Here is an 18,701-nt window from a genome sequence, read left to right as displayed (position 1 = left end):
GCACACAATCAATTTCAAGTCTGTTGCAAAGAGACACAATCACACACATACTTTTACACACACACACACACACACACACTTTGTACATCTGATTTTTTCCAACACTGACCCTTCTGATCTACATTTTCAGTTTTTAGTTTTGATGACACTGTCAATGGAAGTGTTCAGCCTCTGAGTCAATAGCCGAAAAAGCTCAACCCAACCATGTTCTAACTGGCATTTTTGTTGGTAAATTTACCAGAGGAATCAAGAATTGAATGGACATGGAAGGTGAACTGGACTCTGCCATCAAAAATAGTCCTTCCAGCTCACGGTTGATCTGAGAAAGGCAAAGAGCAGGGGAAATTGTTTGTGGAAAAATCACTATTTGACCTGACCATGTTGATACGGTTTGTTTGCTTTTTCGTGAACATTGGTGCAGACACGTTCTGTTTGCACAAATGTTGGGTATTCATGCCCCTATGAGTGTATTTGCATGCAAAAAAGCTCAATTGCACTGGAAGTGCGAGCTCAGCCACTTCTGTATATAGTGGTTTTGTTTATTTGAGAGAGACTGTCAGGCATGGAAGGATTGGGAGAATGAGAAACTGAATGATTTTCAAGCAGCTGACTGCAAGTCTATGCTTAAAATGCTGCAGATATACTTCTGTAGAGCTTCAGTGAAGATTCTGCCTATGCTGATAGGAGGGCTTCCTTGATGGCATAGATAATCCACATCCCCAAGAAGCAGTAGCTATGTCAGTGGGGGAATTCTCCCATTGACTTAGTGCTGTCTACACAGGGGATTAGGTCGGTTTAACTGTGTCTCTCTTAGGTGTGGATTTTTCACACCCCTGAGCAACGCAGTTATAGCAAACTAATTTCCTAGTGTAGACCTGGCTTAAGTGATCACTCAGTGGGACCAGCAGTGAGAGGACAGGTGTAGGAGGGAGGCTGCTTCACCAGCAGAAAGGTCTCTTTCCTGGAGACACTCCCACACATGTTCTAGCTTCTGAACATAGAGCAAGGTCTCTGCAGTAGGGATCTCATCCCATGGACTGCTGTCACACACACATACAGCCCGGCAGCTACATGGGTGTCCACCAGTGCCACATCAAATCGTTGCTGACAAGGAGCAGGGCTACAACACTGTGATCAGGGAGAAATAGCTGGGTGCAATCAGGACCACCATATAAAAATTGTTAGAGGCCTCCGTTGAAAGAAGCATTTAAGTATGTTTATTATGTGTGACTTCAGTGGGGCTTGTGTTTTAAATTACGAATGTGCTTAAGTGTGGAATAGGTCAGGGCCAGTGTGAGATATTTCTGACTTGCTTCATACAGAACATTGGATATTTATAGTTGCCAAATATGACAATATTTGTTTGTTTTGTTTTAAAGACTGTTTCATTGAATCTATTTGCATCTTGATGTGCACGTTACTCTGTACCTCTGGCTTTGAAGTGAGTTATGCACATCCATAATGGAAAAATTAGGGACCTATCCACCTTTAATTTCTGAACAATCCCAGAACTTTCTGAGATTCTGCAAATAAAGTGAATCCACTTAAGGCCCCTATTAAGAATGGTATTTGTGTGATTACATCTTGAAACAACTGACCAGACTCAAATAGATGATGTCATGTGGTCAGGGCAGGGATAAGAGCACACACACTGTAAACAAGGCTTCTGTACATGTTTGAAGAGGCTACCTTATCACCAGACTTCTGCTTTGTAATGCATTACAGCAGCTGAAACTATGCTAAATAATTCATCATAGGGGAATAATTCATGTCTGAGTTTGAAAAGGAGCAGAGAAGCATTTCTGATAATGTCCCTCATTTTACAACTGGCAGTGACATTTGCCAAACTCTCAGATTAGATTTCCAAAGCAAAAAACAAACATCATAATGGAAAAGTTGCATAGAACAGATTAGGGAGGAAACCAAGAGGGTTCTATAGAAACTTATCTATAAAAAATTGAATTTAATAGTGTTGCCGTAGGCCTTATTTAGCCATCCTATAGAATTGTATAAAAATAATTACAGTTGTCCATTAAATACTATAACATGACACAAATACTGCTAGAAAGTGTATCATTTTCTGTTAAATTCTCTTGGCATTTTTCAACAATGGTCAACCCTCCTCCAATCTACTGCTACCATTGCCACCATCAAAACCTACTTTAATTCCCTTCTTTGGATTTTCCAGTTACATCCTATCTTCTCTATGTCCATCTTTTTAAGCCCTTTTGCGTAACTTCATGGATAAGTGAAATGGAAGGGCTCTGGTATTCCATGAAAAAAATAACTAGAATTCTTATGTGAAATATTAGGAAACAAATATTTAAATTGTGTTTATATGTGCAATGGTTATATTGGGAAAAGTGTGAAATATTAGGAAAAACTAATCTGTTTCCCAAAGCTTATGGGTTGTTTATTATGTGTTATTAATAGATTTCTATTTAAATTTATTTTCTTGAAACCTGCTAAAGAATCTGTGCAAACTTGACACCTCTTTATCTAAAATACAACAGTTCTCCCTGACCCCAGAGTAGCATATTCTGTTTTGACCCCTTCAACAGCCTATATAGGGGTAGGATAAAAATCACAGTGATACAATATTATTGCTCTTTTGGCCCAAGAGGTTAGCAATCCTATTTGTTTACACAAAATTGTGTTTTCCTGAATACAATAGAAACACATTACAGTAGATAGTTTCTTTGCTCACAGTTTTCAAGTCTGCCTCTCCTCTCATTTATGATCCAAGGAACTCTGGCTCTCTGCTCCCTCTGAAGGCCATGCTCATCCTTGCATCTTTCGCTGACTGCTCACTTTTGCCTCTCTGGCTCTCTGCCTCTCACACTCATACAGCTTGTCAACCAATTCCCTAACCCAGCTTTTTGCAATCAGGAAACTCTTCAATGCACCTAGTTTAGCAGGCATTAACATCCAGTGCTTTGCCTTCGGCAGCAGTTTCTGTTGTTTCCAGCTACTTCACTACATAAAGGGGCTTAATTGCTCTCTTCATTTAGCATACCTGTGGGTGAGGTAATATCTTTTATTGGACCAACTTCTGTTGGTGAGAGAGACAAGCTTTTGAGCTACCCAGAGCTCTTCTGCTGGTCTGGGAAATGTACACATAGTGAGACACTACTCTGAGTAGCACTCTTCCCAGACCTGAAGAAAAGCTTTGTGTAAAGCTTGAAAGCTGACATAGTGCTGTCCACACCGGCACTTAGGTCAGTGTAAATTACATCGCTCAGAGGAGTGGCAAATTCACACGCCTGAGCGATATAACTTATGCTGACATAAGTAGTAGTGTAGCCATAGCCTAAGCTATAGTCTAAGTCCAGTTTAGCATAAGTTGTTAGCACATATTCTAAGGGACCATTCAACGTGAAACGCTCAGTTTGTTGCCATACGACAAAAAGGGGGGTTAGCATGGTACAAATTGTTGGAATAAGCTATAAATCCACAAACAAGGGAACCTAGGCAGACCCATAATATCTGGCCATAGCACTCTTACTGAAGAATATCAGGACTCATAGAAACCATCCTCAAACCGCTCACCATACAAAGGGCCAGCTTCCTCCAGTGCACAACCGACTTCTTCCACAAACTCCACAACATTAACAGCCTGCCTCAGAACTCCATCCTTACCATGGATGTCACTTCCTTATACACCAACGTGCCTCACAATGATGGCATAGCTGCTTGCCTCAAATATTTACAAGAAAATGGATGACCTCAGATATCCACCCCAAAGACATCATCAAACTCATCCATTTTATCTTCACCCATAACAATTTTACATTCAACAACAAAAATCTTGCCCAAACCATGGGAATAGCCATGAGTATTAGGATGGCTCCCCAATATGCCAACCTCTTCATGGGCCAACTTGAAGAAGAATTTCTGGACAAATGCGAAACCAATGATATACCTGAGATACATGTATGATATTTTCATCCTCTGGACAGATGACTTAATCTTCCTCATAGATTTCCACCACAACTTGAACAACCAATATCTGTCCATAAAACTCTGTCTGGAACACTCCCACACTAGCATCAACTTCATGGAAACGACCATCGGCTTCAACAATGAAACCTCCAGACAACTATATACAAGAACCCCATGGATCACAACACCGACCTTCATAGATCCAGTAACCACGCAAACACACCAAGAAATCTGTTATCTACAGCCAGGCACTCAGATATTGCAGAATATACACCGAGGAGAAAATCTGGGATATACACCTTAACACACGCAAAACTACCTTCACTAAACAGGGACACTCCACCGGAGAAGTAGATCACATCATGGAATGGGCCATCCAAATACCGTAAGAGAATCTGCTTTTAGAAATAAAACCCCCTGTGACTTCACATGAATAGTTATCACCTACCACCCCACACTGGAACCCAGATGGGGTATCGTCAAACAGCTACAACTCCTACTCGATGGGGACTCCATCCTGAAAGAAGTCTTTCCTAAACACCCTCTTCTGGCCTTCAAGCAACCCCCCAATCTCTCCAAGCTCATCATCAGAAGCAAGCTCCCCACAAACCAGGACACACCAATTCAAAGTGGCACTCGACCCTGCCACATCAACACATGCAAAACCTGCAGACATATCTCCACTACTACCATGGTCAACACCCCCCACTACTAACCTTTCAAGATCCATGGGACCTATATGTGCCTATCACAACATGTGATGTACCTCATCCAGTGCACTAAAAGCCCCAGTAACAACTATGTGGGTGAAACCAGACAATCAGTACGCTCTTTCACACATGAAAATGAAAAAAGACAAAAACACCATATCACCTGTGGGTGAACACAAAGCGATCACTCTATATCAGACCTATCAGTCCTCATCCTCATGACACTAAACTGGGAGGAGAGGTAGATACGCTGGAGGGTAGGGATAGGATACAGAGGGCCCTAGACGAATTAGAGGATTGGGCCAAAAGAAATCTGATGAGGTTCAACAAGGACAAGTGCAGAGTCCTGCACTTAGAACGGGAAAATCCCATGCACCACTACAGACTAGGGACCGAATGGCTCGGCAGCAGTTCTGCAGAAAAGGACCTAGGGGTTACAGTGGACAAGAAGCTGGATATGAGTCAACAGTGTGCCCTTGTTGCCAAGAAGGCCAATGGCATTTTGGGATGTATATGTAGGGGCATTGCCAGCAGATCGAAGGACGTGATCGTTCCCCTCTATTGGACATTGGTGAGGCCTCATCTGGAGTACTGTGTCCAGTTTTGGGCTCCACACTAAAAGAAGGATGTAGAAAAATTGGAAAGAGTCCAGTGGAGGGCAACGAAAATGATTAGGGGTCTGGAACACATGAGTTATGAGGAGAGGCTGAGGGAACTGGGATTGTTTAGTCTGCGGAAGAGAAGAATGAGGGGGGATTTGATAGCTGCTTTCAACTACCTGAAAGGGGGTTCCAAAGAGGATGGCTCTAGACTGTTCTCAGTGGTAGCTGATGACAGAACAAGGACTAATGGTCTCAAGTTGCAGTGGGGGAGGTTTAGGTTGGATATTAGGAAAAACTTTTTCACTAGAATGGTAGTGAAACACTGGAATGGGTTCACGAGGGAGGTGGTGGAATCTCCTTCCTTAGAAGTTTTTAAGGTCAGGCTTGATAAAGCCCTGGCTGGGATGATTTAGTTGGGGATTGGTCCTGCTTTGAGCAGGGAGTTGGATTAGATGACCTCCTGAGGTCCCTTCCAACCCTGATATTCTATGATTCTATAATCCTCAAAGTAAACCTGCTCAACACTTTCAAAAGATGAGCCTAGAAGCTTAAATTCATAACTTTGCTAGACACTAAAAATCATGGTCTTAATAAAGACACTAGATTTATGGCTTATTACAACAATCTGTAGCCCACTAACTCCTTTTCGTTCTATGACTTTAGGGGTGTTAACGGGTCGCTTTTAAAATGCATGCTAACTGCTTATGCTAAACTATCTGTTCAACCTGGTATTCCAGTGTGGCAACCTTAGGCCAGGTCTGCACTTGAAACTTAAACTGATATAACTACATTACTCAGCCCTGAGTGACGTAGTTATACCAACCTAACCCCTGGTGTAGACAGCTCTGTGTCAACAGGAGGGCTTCTCTCTTCAACATAGCTATCGCCTCTCACGGAGGTGGAGTACCTGCACTGATGGGAGAAGCCCTCCCAGAGGCATAGGTAGCAGCTGCTGCAGCATTTAAATGTAGGCCTGCCCTCAGTTCCTTTCCTGAACCTGAGGAAGAGCTCTGTGTAGCTTGAATGCTTCTCTCTCTGACCAACAGAAGTTGGTCCAGTGAAAGATAATTACCTCACTCGCCTTATCTCTCTAATCCCCATGTAGGCATTTATACCAGTGGGTCTATGCAGTTCATCCCCATGCCACAAAACTTTCATTTCCTCTGGGGGGAAAGGTGGGTGAGGTAATTTCTTGTATTGGACCAACTTCTGTTGGTGAAAGAAACAAGCTTTCACAGAGTTTTTTCTTCAGGTCTGGGAAGAGTATGCAGTGTCACAGCTAAATACAAGGTGGAACAGATTGTTTAGCATAAGTAGTTAACACACATTCCAAGGGTCCATTCAAGGTGAAGTGGCCCATTCAGAGCCCTCCAGTCATAAGGCATGTCTACACTACAAAGTGAAGTTGACGTAAGGCACCTTACATCAAAGTAAGTAGGCGTACACACTACAGTATTCCTGCTGCCACTGTAACTCATCCGCTATGTCGACCTAATAAATCCACCTGGACAAGATGCATGAGGCTTAAGTGGATGAAGGTCAGATGACGCAGCGTCTGTATAGACACTGCATTTCTTACATCGCCTGTTGGCTGTCAGCACGGCTGATGATTTCACTGCTGATAGGATCTCTTTTTTGAAAGTGGGGGGAAGGGTATTCCAGCTGTGAGTCCCAGTAGTGCTGACAGCTGGAGCCTCACTGCCCAGCACTGAGGGCCTGGGCTGTGGGCTCCCCTCTGAGCTCCCAGCTGGAGCCTGGCTTCAGCGAGGCTCTCAGCTCCCTGCTCCGCATGGAGCTCCCAGCTGGAGCCTGGCTGCTACCCAGGTTCTCACTCCCCACGGAGCAAGCTCCATGCAGAGTGTGGAGCTGAGAGCCCAGTCGGCAGCCTGGCTGCAGCTGGGATCTCAGCACCAAGCTGAGAAACTTGGGCTTTCAGCCCCCACACTACCCCTCTTAAGTGAGTGCAAGTGCTCCTGGTGAGGATGCGCATCAGCGACAGAAGGAGGGGATGAACATGAACCCCTGTAGTAATGTAGTGTAGACATGCCCACAGGGGGTGAAAGGAAGTGACGGGGAAGCAGCTGAGAGGGAGTTGTTAGTGGGTTATAGCTTGTTGTAATAAGCCATTAATCCAGTATTTCTCTGCTATCCTAGGACTGACACCGCTACAATAACACTGCATTTCCTCTGTGGGTCAATGGAGAGAGAGTATCTTGTGTTTGTTCATCCTTGTTAGGGGGCTTATTCCTTTACCCACTTACTTCCCTGGTAACAATACCCGAAGTCCAAAGGTGCAAACAATTCAATGTTTATTGGTGTGAACTTCCAGCAAGCATGATTCCAGTTTCCTTCCTTAGTGTCCCCCTTCCCAGCTCCGACACCACAGAGCCTTACACCTGTATCCCTGTTCCCATTCCTGCCCTTAGCCAAACATGATTCCAATTTCCCCACCCCCATTCCCTGTTCCCATTTCCCCCCCACACCCACCCACTTCCTGATTTACTATATAGTCTGCAGTCAAACTTGAGTTCTGCTTTGCTATACCTTAACCAATCATTTTCCTGAAATTCAACTAACCAATCCTAACATATTGTAACATGATCATGTAACCAATTATATCCCACCACCTTAATTAGTTTACACCCAGCAAAATTAATTATACAGCAGACAGGTACAATCACAAAACCAGACAGAGATTATACAGCCAAATAGCAAAATGGGAACTATAATGACAAAACAATACAGAAGTGAGAATTTCACATCCCAGCTATTGATAAGTGAGGTCTTGCCAGACAGGATGTTATCAAACTAAGTTTCCTTTTACATTTTCTAGGCACATCCCTTTCTCTGGAGGTGATAGGCACTATCAGGACAGGATTGTATTCCTAACAGCCCAATAGCACCTTATTTCAATGTGACTGGTTTGGAATGTGAGGATGTGACCGTTCGCTTCCCAGCTTATGGCTGCCTCTGCTGCTTAGCCAAAGGCCTTAGCCTAAGAACAGGGCCTCAGACTGTCTCAGTAAGAGAAAGACCTTACACTGGCAGACAGTGATTTTGATTCTTTCTTTTATACCTCTATAACTAGCCAAGTGATAAGAATACACCTACATTCTTAGAGTATAGGCCTTTACAGACAGGCCTGAATATCTATATCCTAACAATCCTTTATTCCAGTACAGAGGAATGGAGTGCAAGTAACAAATGCAGAGCACACAATCAAAGCAATGACCGTGTTTATCTTCCCAGTGGGTGTTTGAGCCTTTGGTATCTGTTTTAGCTGTATCTCTTTTTTTTAAAAAGGATGGAAATATTTTTTCCAACTTTCTGAGATGTGGCCTGTTGTGTATTGGCTAAGATACTTCAAGTGCTGCTATATGCTTTTTATGCTTCTAATGTGACCAAGAATATTAAATTAGGAGGGAATAGTCCTCTCCTTTTGAAAACAAAACTAGTACAGCACAAGTGTTGCTTTTCAAACAACCACTACTGCCATTTCCTTTTTGTTTTGAAAACCACAGACTCTGCCACGAAGTGGGGTGGGCCTGGTACGCCAACCTGATCAGTGTCCATTTGGAATTAAACACAAAGGTGTAAGGATTTAATATGCACGGAGAAATTATTATTCTCACAGGTGTTCAGCGACAAACAGCCCAATGTGTGAAAAGGGGGGGAAGTGTGATCAAAAACTCCTTCTGTGACCCAGAAATGCAGCCAAACGGACGACAAAAGAAATGCAATGAAAAGGATTGTCCACCCAGGTAACAAACACTGTGAATACTAGGATACTGTACAGGAGCACTATTCAGTGTGTTGTATTCTAATTCAAACATAGTATTCAGGGGAGGCAAAGAACACAGGAATTGCAACAACAGTTCAGAGCAGTGGTCTCCAATAGTGGCCACTACCAGGTGTTTTAGGGGAGAGTGAAAGAAACCCTGTAAAGGACAATTTCAGAATTATTTGCCCTTAAGAGAAGTTTCTTACTATCAGTTAATCGATAGTCTATGAAATGAAGCATGATTATGTGTATATCTCAAATATTTTATCCTATCTAATAAAGCTGTAGATGTATACCAGTGGTTCCCAAACTAGAGGGGCACGGAAGAACATTTGCGGGGAGTGTAGTGGGGTCCAGGCTAGCCCCCACAGGGGCAGGAAGGGAGCGCCACCAAGCCCGGCTCTGCCCCCAGCTCCACCCCGGCCCCAGCTGCTGCTCCACTTGTGGCCCCAGCGGCAGATCAGACTGCAGTCCCCAGCCCCAACTGTGGCTCCCGGCCCCAGACTCCAACCATGGATCCCCGTGGACTGCGGACAGGTTCCATTACGGGTGGAGGGGGGGTGCAACAGAAAACATTTGGGGACCACTGATGTACACGTAATGCTTATAAATATCTAACCATTTAAAAAATTTTGTGAATCTTAGTCTTGATATCTTGTGATGAAGATTAATTTCTCACTGTGTGTTTGAAACAAGTATTTCTTTTCAACAGTTTTAAATCTTGTGCTTTTCAGTTATATTGAATGTTCCCTTGTTCTGGTATTATGAGCGAGGGTAAATGGGAATGCCCAATTTACCTCCTCTGTACTGTTTATTGTTTAATATCCTTATCATGTCCCTACTTATATGTCTACTCTCTCTAAACTAAACAGTCCTGATCTTTTCATTCTCTACTCATATGGAAGTTTTCCCATGTCCCTACTGCATTATGTTAATTCTTACTCAGCGTTGTTGTTGTCTGTCTCTGGAGCACCCCCCTTTCTGCTACATCTCTTTGTGGGATGGGGCAACCAGAATTGAATACAGTATTCTAGGTGAGAGCAGACTATTGATTTATATGTAATGCATAATTTTTAGTACTGTTTTCTATCTCACTGTTTACATACCCAAATATTTTTTTGCTTTATTTATTTATTTTTGACAACTGTCTGTCACTAAGCAAATGTTTTCATTGAGCTGACTGTAATGATTCTTAAGGCTTTTTCTTTAGTGGTTCCAGTGAATTTAGAACCCAAGCCATGGCTGGAGTAGTCAAAATTATTCCTTCTGCTATGTATAACTTTGCATTTGTCAGCACTGAATTGCATGATGGATATTGCTGCTTTTATATAGTAAATAATGTACAGATGTTAGGGGGATTAATAGTTTTATTACTTGTTCCTGCAGTTCACAGTTATGTATTATGTCTCTTTGGGGAAATATCTAGGGGGAATGCTGTTACAGCCTATGTAAATCATTTTAAAAGTATAAAGCACGCAGCTTGGTTGTAAATCTGTGCAAATTGCCAAGGAAGTCAATTGACAGTAGAATGAAACTTATTAACTAATGGCTTCCATAATAGCTGAGGCTAAACTGAACACACAGGAGCATTTATATTTATAAAAAATATAAATTAAGCTCTTTATTCCAAAGTCCCAAAGAGAAATGACTGGGTTATTCAGAAGTTAAAGAGTAACTGATGAAGTGAGCTGTAGCTCACGAAAGCTTATGCTCTAATAAATTGGTTAGTCTCTAAGGTGCCACAAGTACTCCTTTTCTTTTTTCAGAAGTTAAAAGATCCTTAAATACCATATTATCTAGCTTCTGCTGCTTTCATTTGGAAATCACTGTTTCTCTTCAATAGCAGTCAGAACCTGCTGTAGGAAATTAGATTGCTGTAAATCATCTCTCAGTGATTATAGAATTATGTTAAATATGCCTTGTTGTGCCTAGTTTTTTGCACACTGCTGAAGCAATGATCTAGCTTAATCCCAGTCTGACTGACTATTCTAAAACCATTTACAGTTCTTTCTGTCTCCTTTGGTAAATGTCCTTTATAGAGTAATAGTGATAATAGTAAAATATTGATAAAGTAAAATGCAGGAGAGTCATAAAACATAGTGATAGGGGTTTGGTTGTTTATTTATCTCTTCTTAGTTGTGGTAATTAGTTGCCTGTGATGTACAGGAGCTCCTGGAAAATCAGCACAAAATCATAGAGTAGCCATGATTTCTGATGATTAAAAAAGAATAAGTAAGAAACAGAATAATAAATCTGTAGCTGCATTTAAAGCACACACACACCACATGAAACATGGAACTTAGGAGCCCCTGTTTTAAAAACACAGAGCTCTGCTCCTTGAGCGAATGGGGGATTGCTGTTCCCTATCAAGCCTTATAGCAATATGTAGTGACAAGGCAGTATGATCACAGACCGAGTTAGTGCTAACATTTCATTCCACAATGGCCAGTGATGCATGCACATGCGTGCACACACACTAGCCATGAACTTATAGTGAGCTATTGCAAATAAAGCTTTGAAACCTACAGCTCGGCCCCTACAGCTGTGTCATCTGCAATCCAGAAGGATAGCTGAGATTCCTCTCTGCAGAGTATTTATTTGTTTAGCATGTGCATAGTCATCTAGCCAGGCGATGGATGGCATCTTCAGTGGCGTGATGCAGTTCTTCTGGATCCGCCTATGGCAGGCATGACAGCAGTTCAAAGTAGGAAAGTAAAGTAGGAGTAAAGCAGTTTTTGTTTTGAAGAAAATCAGAGTGACAGAGAGAGATGGTATTTCTGCCCTTGAAAATAGGGTGCACAGGGAAGTATTCACTTGCTGAATCTGTCAGAGATTCTAGGGATACAGGCCTGACTATACTCAATCCTTGTTAAGAACTGAGAAGGGATTTGGAGGGTCAAACACAATGCAGTCATGGATGGACCTTTGGTTGGCTATGTAACCATACCCCTGGGTTTCCTGGCCCCCGAAACTAAGTTACCATCAAAGGCAGTGCTTTTATTAGCTGGTCATCCACCTTCCAACATGCAGATCAATTTCTCAATGGAAATATATTATCTAAAGCAGTCATGAGGAAGTTTTTTTAGATAACTTCCTTACCATCTATTGGATCCCATGGACTGAAAACACGTGAGCACAAGATTAGCCATCAGACTATGAATTCAAACTGAATCATACAGGAACTGGAAGACATTCCATTCTATAGCTGTGCAGCTTACCTTTGATAAAATGTACATAATCACCAGCATGGCTGCAAGTCGCTCAGGGTCATGTCTTGACTTCCACCTTCTCAGCTAATAGACTCCAGGAAGTTGGAAACTGGTTAACTCACAGGTTTCTGAGAAGTCAGAGTCCAAACATTCATGTTGCTTAGGTGACTGGGAGCATGTGATAAAACTCTTTTGCCCATTCTCTAGTTAAATAATCTGGAGCTACATAAGACATTTCTAAAATATTTTATTGCACACAAATATGTAAAGTGTCAAATCAGAGTAGAACAGAAATGGTTGACTCCTACAATGGGGAGGTAGCATTTGATGGAAATGCAGTTATGACAGCCCCATTAACTAGAGTGATATTGACAGGCATCAGCACAGAAAGATACTGGTATGAACCAATGTAACTTACAATTATATTGCTTGGTTGGTAAGCAGGTGTTTATCTTTATATATGCTCAGTATAAAATTCATTGTATTGTCCTGAAAGGAAAGAACAATGTATTTTCTTTACTTTCTTCTCTTCTGTACCTTTTACACTAGGAGGGTGGTGAAGCACTGGAATGCGTTACCTAGGGAGGTGGTGGAATCTGCTTCCCTTGAAGTTTTTAAGGTCAGGCTTGACAAAGCCCTGGCTGGGATGATTTAGTTGGGGATTGGTCCTGCTTTGAGCAGGGGTTTGGACTAGATGACCTTCTGGGGTCCCTTCCAATCTTGATATTCTATGATTCTATGATACCAAGTGAACAGAAATTTTTTTCCTTCCGTCTAAAGAAAATTTCCCCTGGCCCTTTTTTGACATGAATACCTACTCAGACAGAATGCCCATAAATAGATAATTTGAAGTCTTCAATTTCCCGCCATCTCAGCAGTGTTCTGACATTCTCAGGGAAGCTTGCTGCTGCTTTTAGGAGAAAAACTTTTTTAACCACTGCTAACAGTTTGCTTAGTAAATTCCAGCAATTGTAAAGGACAGAGAGTACTGTTATGATTTGGATTCAATAATCCCTAGAGGTCACAGCCAAGATTGGGGCCCTATTGTCCTGGGTGCTGTACAAAAACATGGTAATAGTAATACCTATGCCTTTTCATCAGTAGATCTCAAAATGCTTTACAAAGGAGGGCAGTATCCCTGAGGCACAGGGAGGAAAGTGACTTATCCAATGTCAATGTGAATTGAACCCAGACCTCCTGCACTCTAGTCTAGTGTGCTATCCGTGACACCATCAGAGACAATCTCTCCGTCAACGTGCTTACAATCTAAACACATGAGACAGTCAAATGCTAAAAAAAAGGAAGCATTATTATTTTCAATATTTTTTTTTGGGTGAGGAATGAGGCACAGAGAAATTAAGTGATTTCTGAGGGTCACACAAGAATAGAACTCAGATTGTCAACGTCTCAGTGTAGTGTCTTAACATGGCCATCATTACTCAGTTTGTGGAAGCAGAAAATTGCCTGTGCAACCTTAATTCGGCCCTCTTGTGCATATGCATTATGATACATTAGACACAGGCCCAATACTATTATTCCACAGGACCCCGCCTCATTCAGTGCACTGGATGGAACTGGATCAGGGTCGTGTAGTGAGTGAGGCTGTTGTTGGTAGGACCCCGGTCTCATTTCTTGCAAAATTTGGAAGGTGTGTAGTGAATGAGGCAGGGGATTGCAGGAAAAGAAAGGGTGGGTCTCAAGACCAAGGCAGTTGGTTGATGCCCTGGAGAGCTGGATTCTATCCAGGCCGCTGCCACAGAGTAGCTATGTGATGGCAGGAAAATCATTTAAACCAATGCACAGGAAAAATAGTATAAAATCAAACAACTTAATTAGTTTTAGGAGAGAGCTGGACAAATTCATGAGTGCTATTGTGTGATGAGGTTGCTTGTGATGTTGGGGGTCAGAGCTCAGCAGCCCTGGGGCTTCCTTCTGATTTATGTTTTATGTTCCTGAAAGCTCATCCTTCAAGGTTTCAGTCAGCCACCTCCAGGGGTCAGAAAGCGATTCCTCACCACCACCAGTGTATTCTGGGTTTTTTTATTTCTTTCCTCTAAAGTATCTGGGATGGCCACGGGTGGAGATGGGACACTGGGCAGGGTGGGCCAGGTCTCTGAGTGACACTGAGAGTTTTCTCTTTCAGGTGCTTGCTGGCTGGTTCTTGCTCACATGCTCGGGGTCTAATTGATCACTGTGGAGTCAGGAAGCAATTCCCCCCCGCAATCAGACTGGCAGTGACTTTGGGAAGCGGTTTCGCCTTCCTCTGCAGCATGTGGGTGTTGGTCACTTGCCAGGATTATCTGGGTATATCTCATTTAATCATTTCCGGCCTCAGACACTGGTGCACCTTGGTCCCTCCTATTCTCTCCCCATGGTACATAATAGTCTAGTCCTCTGTGGGCTGTAATACTTTGGTCTAATTTCCATTGTTGGGTTTAGTGTGTGGGTGCTGGGTGGTGTTGGTGGCCTGTGATATACAGGATGTCAGACTAGCTGATCTAGTGGTCCCTTCTGTCCTTGAACTCTGACTGTATGACTCGATGTAATTAAAGACTATGTTGTCCTGCATATGTACAAGGGAGCCAAACTGAGGATGCACCAGCAACCTTCATTCTTACATTTCCTAACTGGAGTGCTTGACTTTGCAACCATAATGTTCTTTTAACCTAGCTTTTTATGTGTAACACCTTATTACTTACATGTTACTAGTCCACATCTAGCTATGTCCTTTGACAATGTATCAGTTTATGGAATATGGGTGACGTTTTTTGCTTTATATTGAAAGCTGATAACATGTGGTGGCAAGAGCCACCCAGTAAAGAAGAAGTATCAGCAATAGAATGTGTGTATGTGAGAAGGGAAAGATGGACACTAAGAATTTAGGGCTTCATCCTGCAAGCTGCTAAGCGCTCCCTCAAGGTGCTGAATACTGCTGAGGTCTGTGGGAATGAAGGGCACTCAGCACTTCACATAAGTAACGTGAAGCATTCAAGATGTTCCATTAAAGTAAATAGGACTGTTCACATGCTTGAAGTTGCACAGGTGCTGAAGTGCCTAGCTGGATCAGGGCCTTACAGAACAGTAGAGGTTACAAAAAAGAGCTGGAAAGAAGATCTGGGAAGTGAGAGCATCATACAAAGTGAATTGATTCAGTATTTTTCTTTACTTTACTGCTGTGCTCCACTGAGAAGATTTGGCAGCGTCTTCTCAACAACTTGTCAATTTCACTTTGCTGTTTGTACCTGCATGGAGGGGAAATGAAGCTCCTAGAGACAAGATGCAGGAGCACAGAAGTGGTAAGATCCAGAGGCCTCAGTCAGGATTGGGGTCCCAGTGTACTGTACAAACATGTAGGAAAAGAGTTCCTGCCCCAAAGCCTTACTATCTAATTTAAGAGAAAATGCACCAAACAATTGATGGGAATGGGAAAGGGAACATAGGAGGACCAGTGATGAGAACAGATGGTTACATAAATTAGAAGTGTGCACAGCTTGATGGCTCAGAGTCTTTTTTTAATTGTATGATTATAAATAAATAGCTGTCAGCCACCCCCATATCAGTGACAGCCCTTTTGCAGTTGAGTGAAACTATCAGGGGATAAAAAGAAAAGGAGTACTTGTGGCACCTTAGAGACTAACCAATTTATTTGAGCATGAGCTTTCGTGAGCTACAGCTCACTTCATCGGATGCATGCCGTGGAAACTGTAGCAGACTTTGAAGTGAGCTGTAGCTCACGAAAGCTCATGCTCAAATAAATTGGTTAGTCTCTAAGGTGCCACAAGTACTCCTTTTCTTTTTGCGAATACAGACTAACACAGCTGTTACTCTGAAACCTATCAGGGGATAGAGGATGGGAGTGGAAACTGAAGAGCCAAATTAGAGAAAAAGATTAGGATGGGGGAGGTAAGAAATGCAAAGAATGATGTATTGCAGAATAGGATGCATGGCAGAAAAAGAATGAAACCTGACACCATAATAATTTATTATGTATTTATTAACATGGGAGCATTTATTTTACCTTTAATCTGCTTTTGTGTTAAGCAATATTTTGCCCACAGTGATGTAAAAAGTAATAGCTAGCTTCCCAGAGGTAATGAACTGATACAAATATTTGTCCTGTGACTAACAGAGGAAATGGTAAGAAGTGACAGCAGAGAGGCACATTATCGCTTTTTGGTGACACAGCTGAAATCTCCTGATCAGGTAATTGAATAAGTTAGATGTTCAGTCAGAGTGAATTGAAGTGCTTTCAGAATGACATTTAATACAGTCAGCAGTGTGTACAGAAATATCAAAGGTAGAACACAGTAATTAAATTAGTATAGTAGACATTGGTTCTGTTTCATATTGTATACTAGAATTCAAAATATTAATTCTGTGTCCATGTGAAGCAGCCAAGGTTTTTTTGAATAGAGGTGCTTGGTTTTATTTTGTTTTGTTTTTGTTTAAAAACAAGATTAAAAGTGGAATTGTGGGAACATTTTCTTAAACCACAGATAGTTATTCAGGTACACCTAATGATCTTGTTTAAAGTACTTTTAAACTTCATTTGAGTAGTTTTGCTTTTTCAGTTGTAGGCTGGGTGGTCATACCTCTCTTTCAGTCTCTGAGGGAGGCCACACCTCATTGCTGTTGCGTACCTGTAAAGGTGCTCAACGTGGGGAATTAGCTTCATCTAGTGCTCTGGTCCTCTGGCTGGGCAGAACAGTGCGGCAGTCTATGAGCCCCCAGGCCCAGTCAGGGCAGGGCAGCAAAGCAATGAGTGGGCTCTGGCCTGCAATTAGGGCAGAGCAACAATGCCGTCTATGAGCCCCAGTAGGAGTGAGCTCCATAAAGTTTAGAGGCTCGGGTAAGGGTGAGCACCAAGAGAGTCTATGGGGCTCAGGTAGGGTTGCCTAAGGAGCGCAGGTCTCCAGGCCTAAGGAGGGGGAGGCGGGGATCCGCCTGCAACAAGCTGATCTTGTAGCAGGCCAGCTCTCAACCAGACTGTTGCCTGGCTTCCCTGGGCTGCTTCCTACTGTCCCCCTTTGGTGTACCTGCATCTGTCATCTCAGAGAGCTCTGGCCAGTCCTCAGGTGGCAGCCCCAGCAGTTCCTCAGCGTCTCGGTCGGCCGGCAGCCCAGGGAGATCCAGCTAGTCCTCAGGCAGCAGCCCTGGCAACTCCTCAGCGTCTTGGTCAACCATAGGTCCGGGGAGATCCAGCCAGTCCTCAGAAGGCAGCCTCGGTAGCGCCTCTGCAGGCTCCTGCAGCAAGCGGGATGCGTCGTCTCTTTTGGTGGCTCCACCACAACTGAGCTGTAGGGCCCGCCTTTTGTACTTCCCCTTCCTGTCCCACCTTTCCGCTTCCGGCAGGGTGGACGTGGCTTTCCTGGTTCAGCTCACCAGGGGGCATGTTGTGGTCCCTCTCTGTTACTCTCTGAAGGAGGCCACGCCTCCTCACTACACAGTATGTGGGAAATGGCATTATTTTGGTACTCGCTGAATTCTGTCCCAAATAATTAATGTTGGTACTTAGTGATTCACTCTCAGTTGCTGTTCTCAAAGATTTCAGTGTACATTTAGATTCCATCTCTTATGAGCTAGGCATGTTTCTTTCGGGCTATAATGCACTCTTACTGAAAATTTAGACCTTGTATAAGCATGTGCTCATCCACTGAAGCCAATGGAGTTGCATCCATGAGTTTGGATCCTTTTACATTTTGCCCAGAGGGTCAATGAGAGCTCCCACATTGGTAGCCAGAGCTTAACCCTCCTTGTTGAGTCTTGGCTATTTTGGGGACTCAGGACATGGCTATTTTGAAATGTAATCAGTACTGCACACCTGTATCACTACCAAAGCCTGCATAATTCTTCACAAACCTACAGACCAATGAATCCTACAGATTTTGGAATTGTGTTAGTCCTTAAATATACCTGCTCATGTCTTAAAATCAGGTAGACGATAAACCAGGAAATGCTAGGATAATAAGCCCTTATTTCTTTCTTAGCATTTCTTGTGTAGTACTGTCAGTTTAACAAGTAATAGGTCAAATTCATGATTAAACCAGTGTAACTCCAAATGTATTAACTTCATTGGAATTATTCCAGATATAAATCTGTATGATCTAGAACAAAATGTAACTCCTTGGTTCATGTTCTGAGCTGTACTTCTATTTTATTTTAGCTTTTAATTTGATTCAGAAAGCAAACAATCAGAAAGGGAAGTCTAGGGTGAAGAAAGAAGATATTTTAATGTGATGGGTAGAGAGCTGGGTGATTTTTTTTTCCCCAGTGAATAGTTGATTCATCAAAAAATGAAGTTCTTGTCAACCCAAACCTATTCACAGATTTTTTCAGGTCACGTTCAATTTGCTGCATAGCTTCAACAAAACAGAAAAATCAAAATGTTTTGGTCATGTTGACACACAATGTTTTATGCCTTTCTTACAACCTTGAGTCCCGGGTACTCACCTGGGGT

The 18,701-nt window shown here is 42.6% G+C and overlaps 1 protein-coding gene across 1 annotated transcript in view; it reads left to right on the top strand.

Moving 5' to 3' along the window:
* ADAMTS12 (ADAM metallopeptidase with thrombospondin type 1 motif 12) overlaps nucleotides 1-18,701 on the top strand; it is a 319,746-nt gene that overhangs the window by 254,997 nt on the left and 46,048 nt on the right. The window contains exon 17 of the mRNA XM_084629649.1: nucleotides 8,889-9,015. Within this exon, the coding sequence (XP_084485775.1) occupies nucleotides 8,889-9,015 (127 nt within the window). The remainder of the gene's footprint in view (nucleotides 1-8,888; nucleotides 9,016-18,701) is intronic.

Source organism: Lepidochelys olivacea, assembly GCF_965140295.1.
Source record: "Lepidochelys olivacea isolate rLepOli2 genome assembly, chromosome: 5".
In the NCBI taxonomy this organism is placed as follows: Eukaryota; Metazoa; Chordata; order Testudines; family Cheloniidae; genus Lepidochelys; species Lepidochelys olivacea.
Note: the sequence above shows the minus strand (reverse complement) of the source record. Positions and strands in the feature narration are given on the sequence as shown.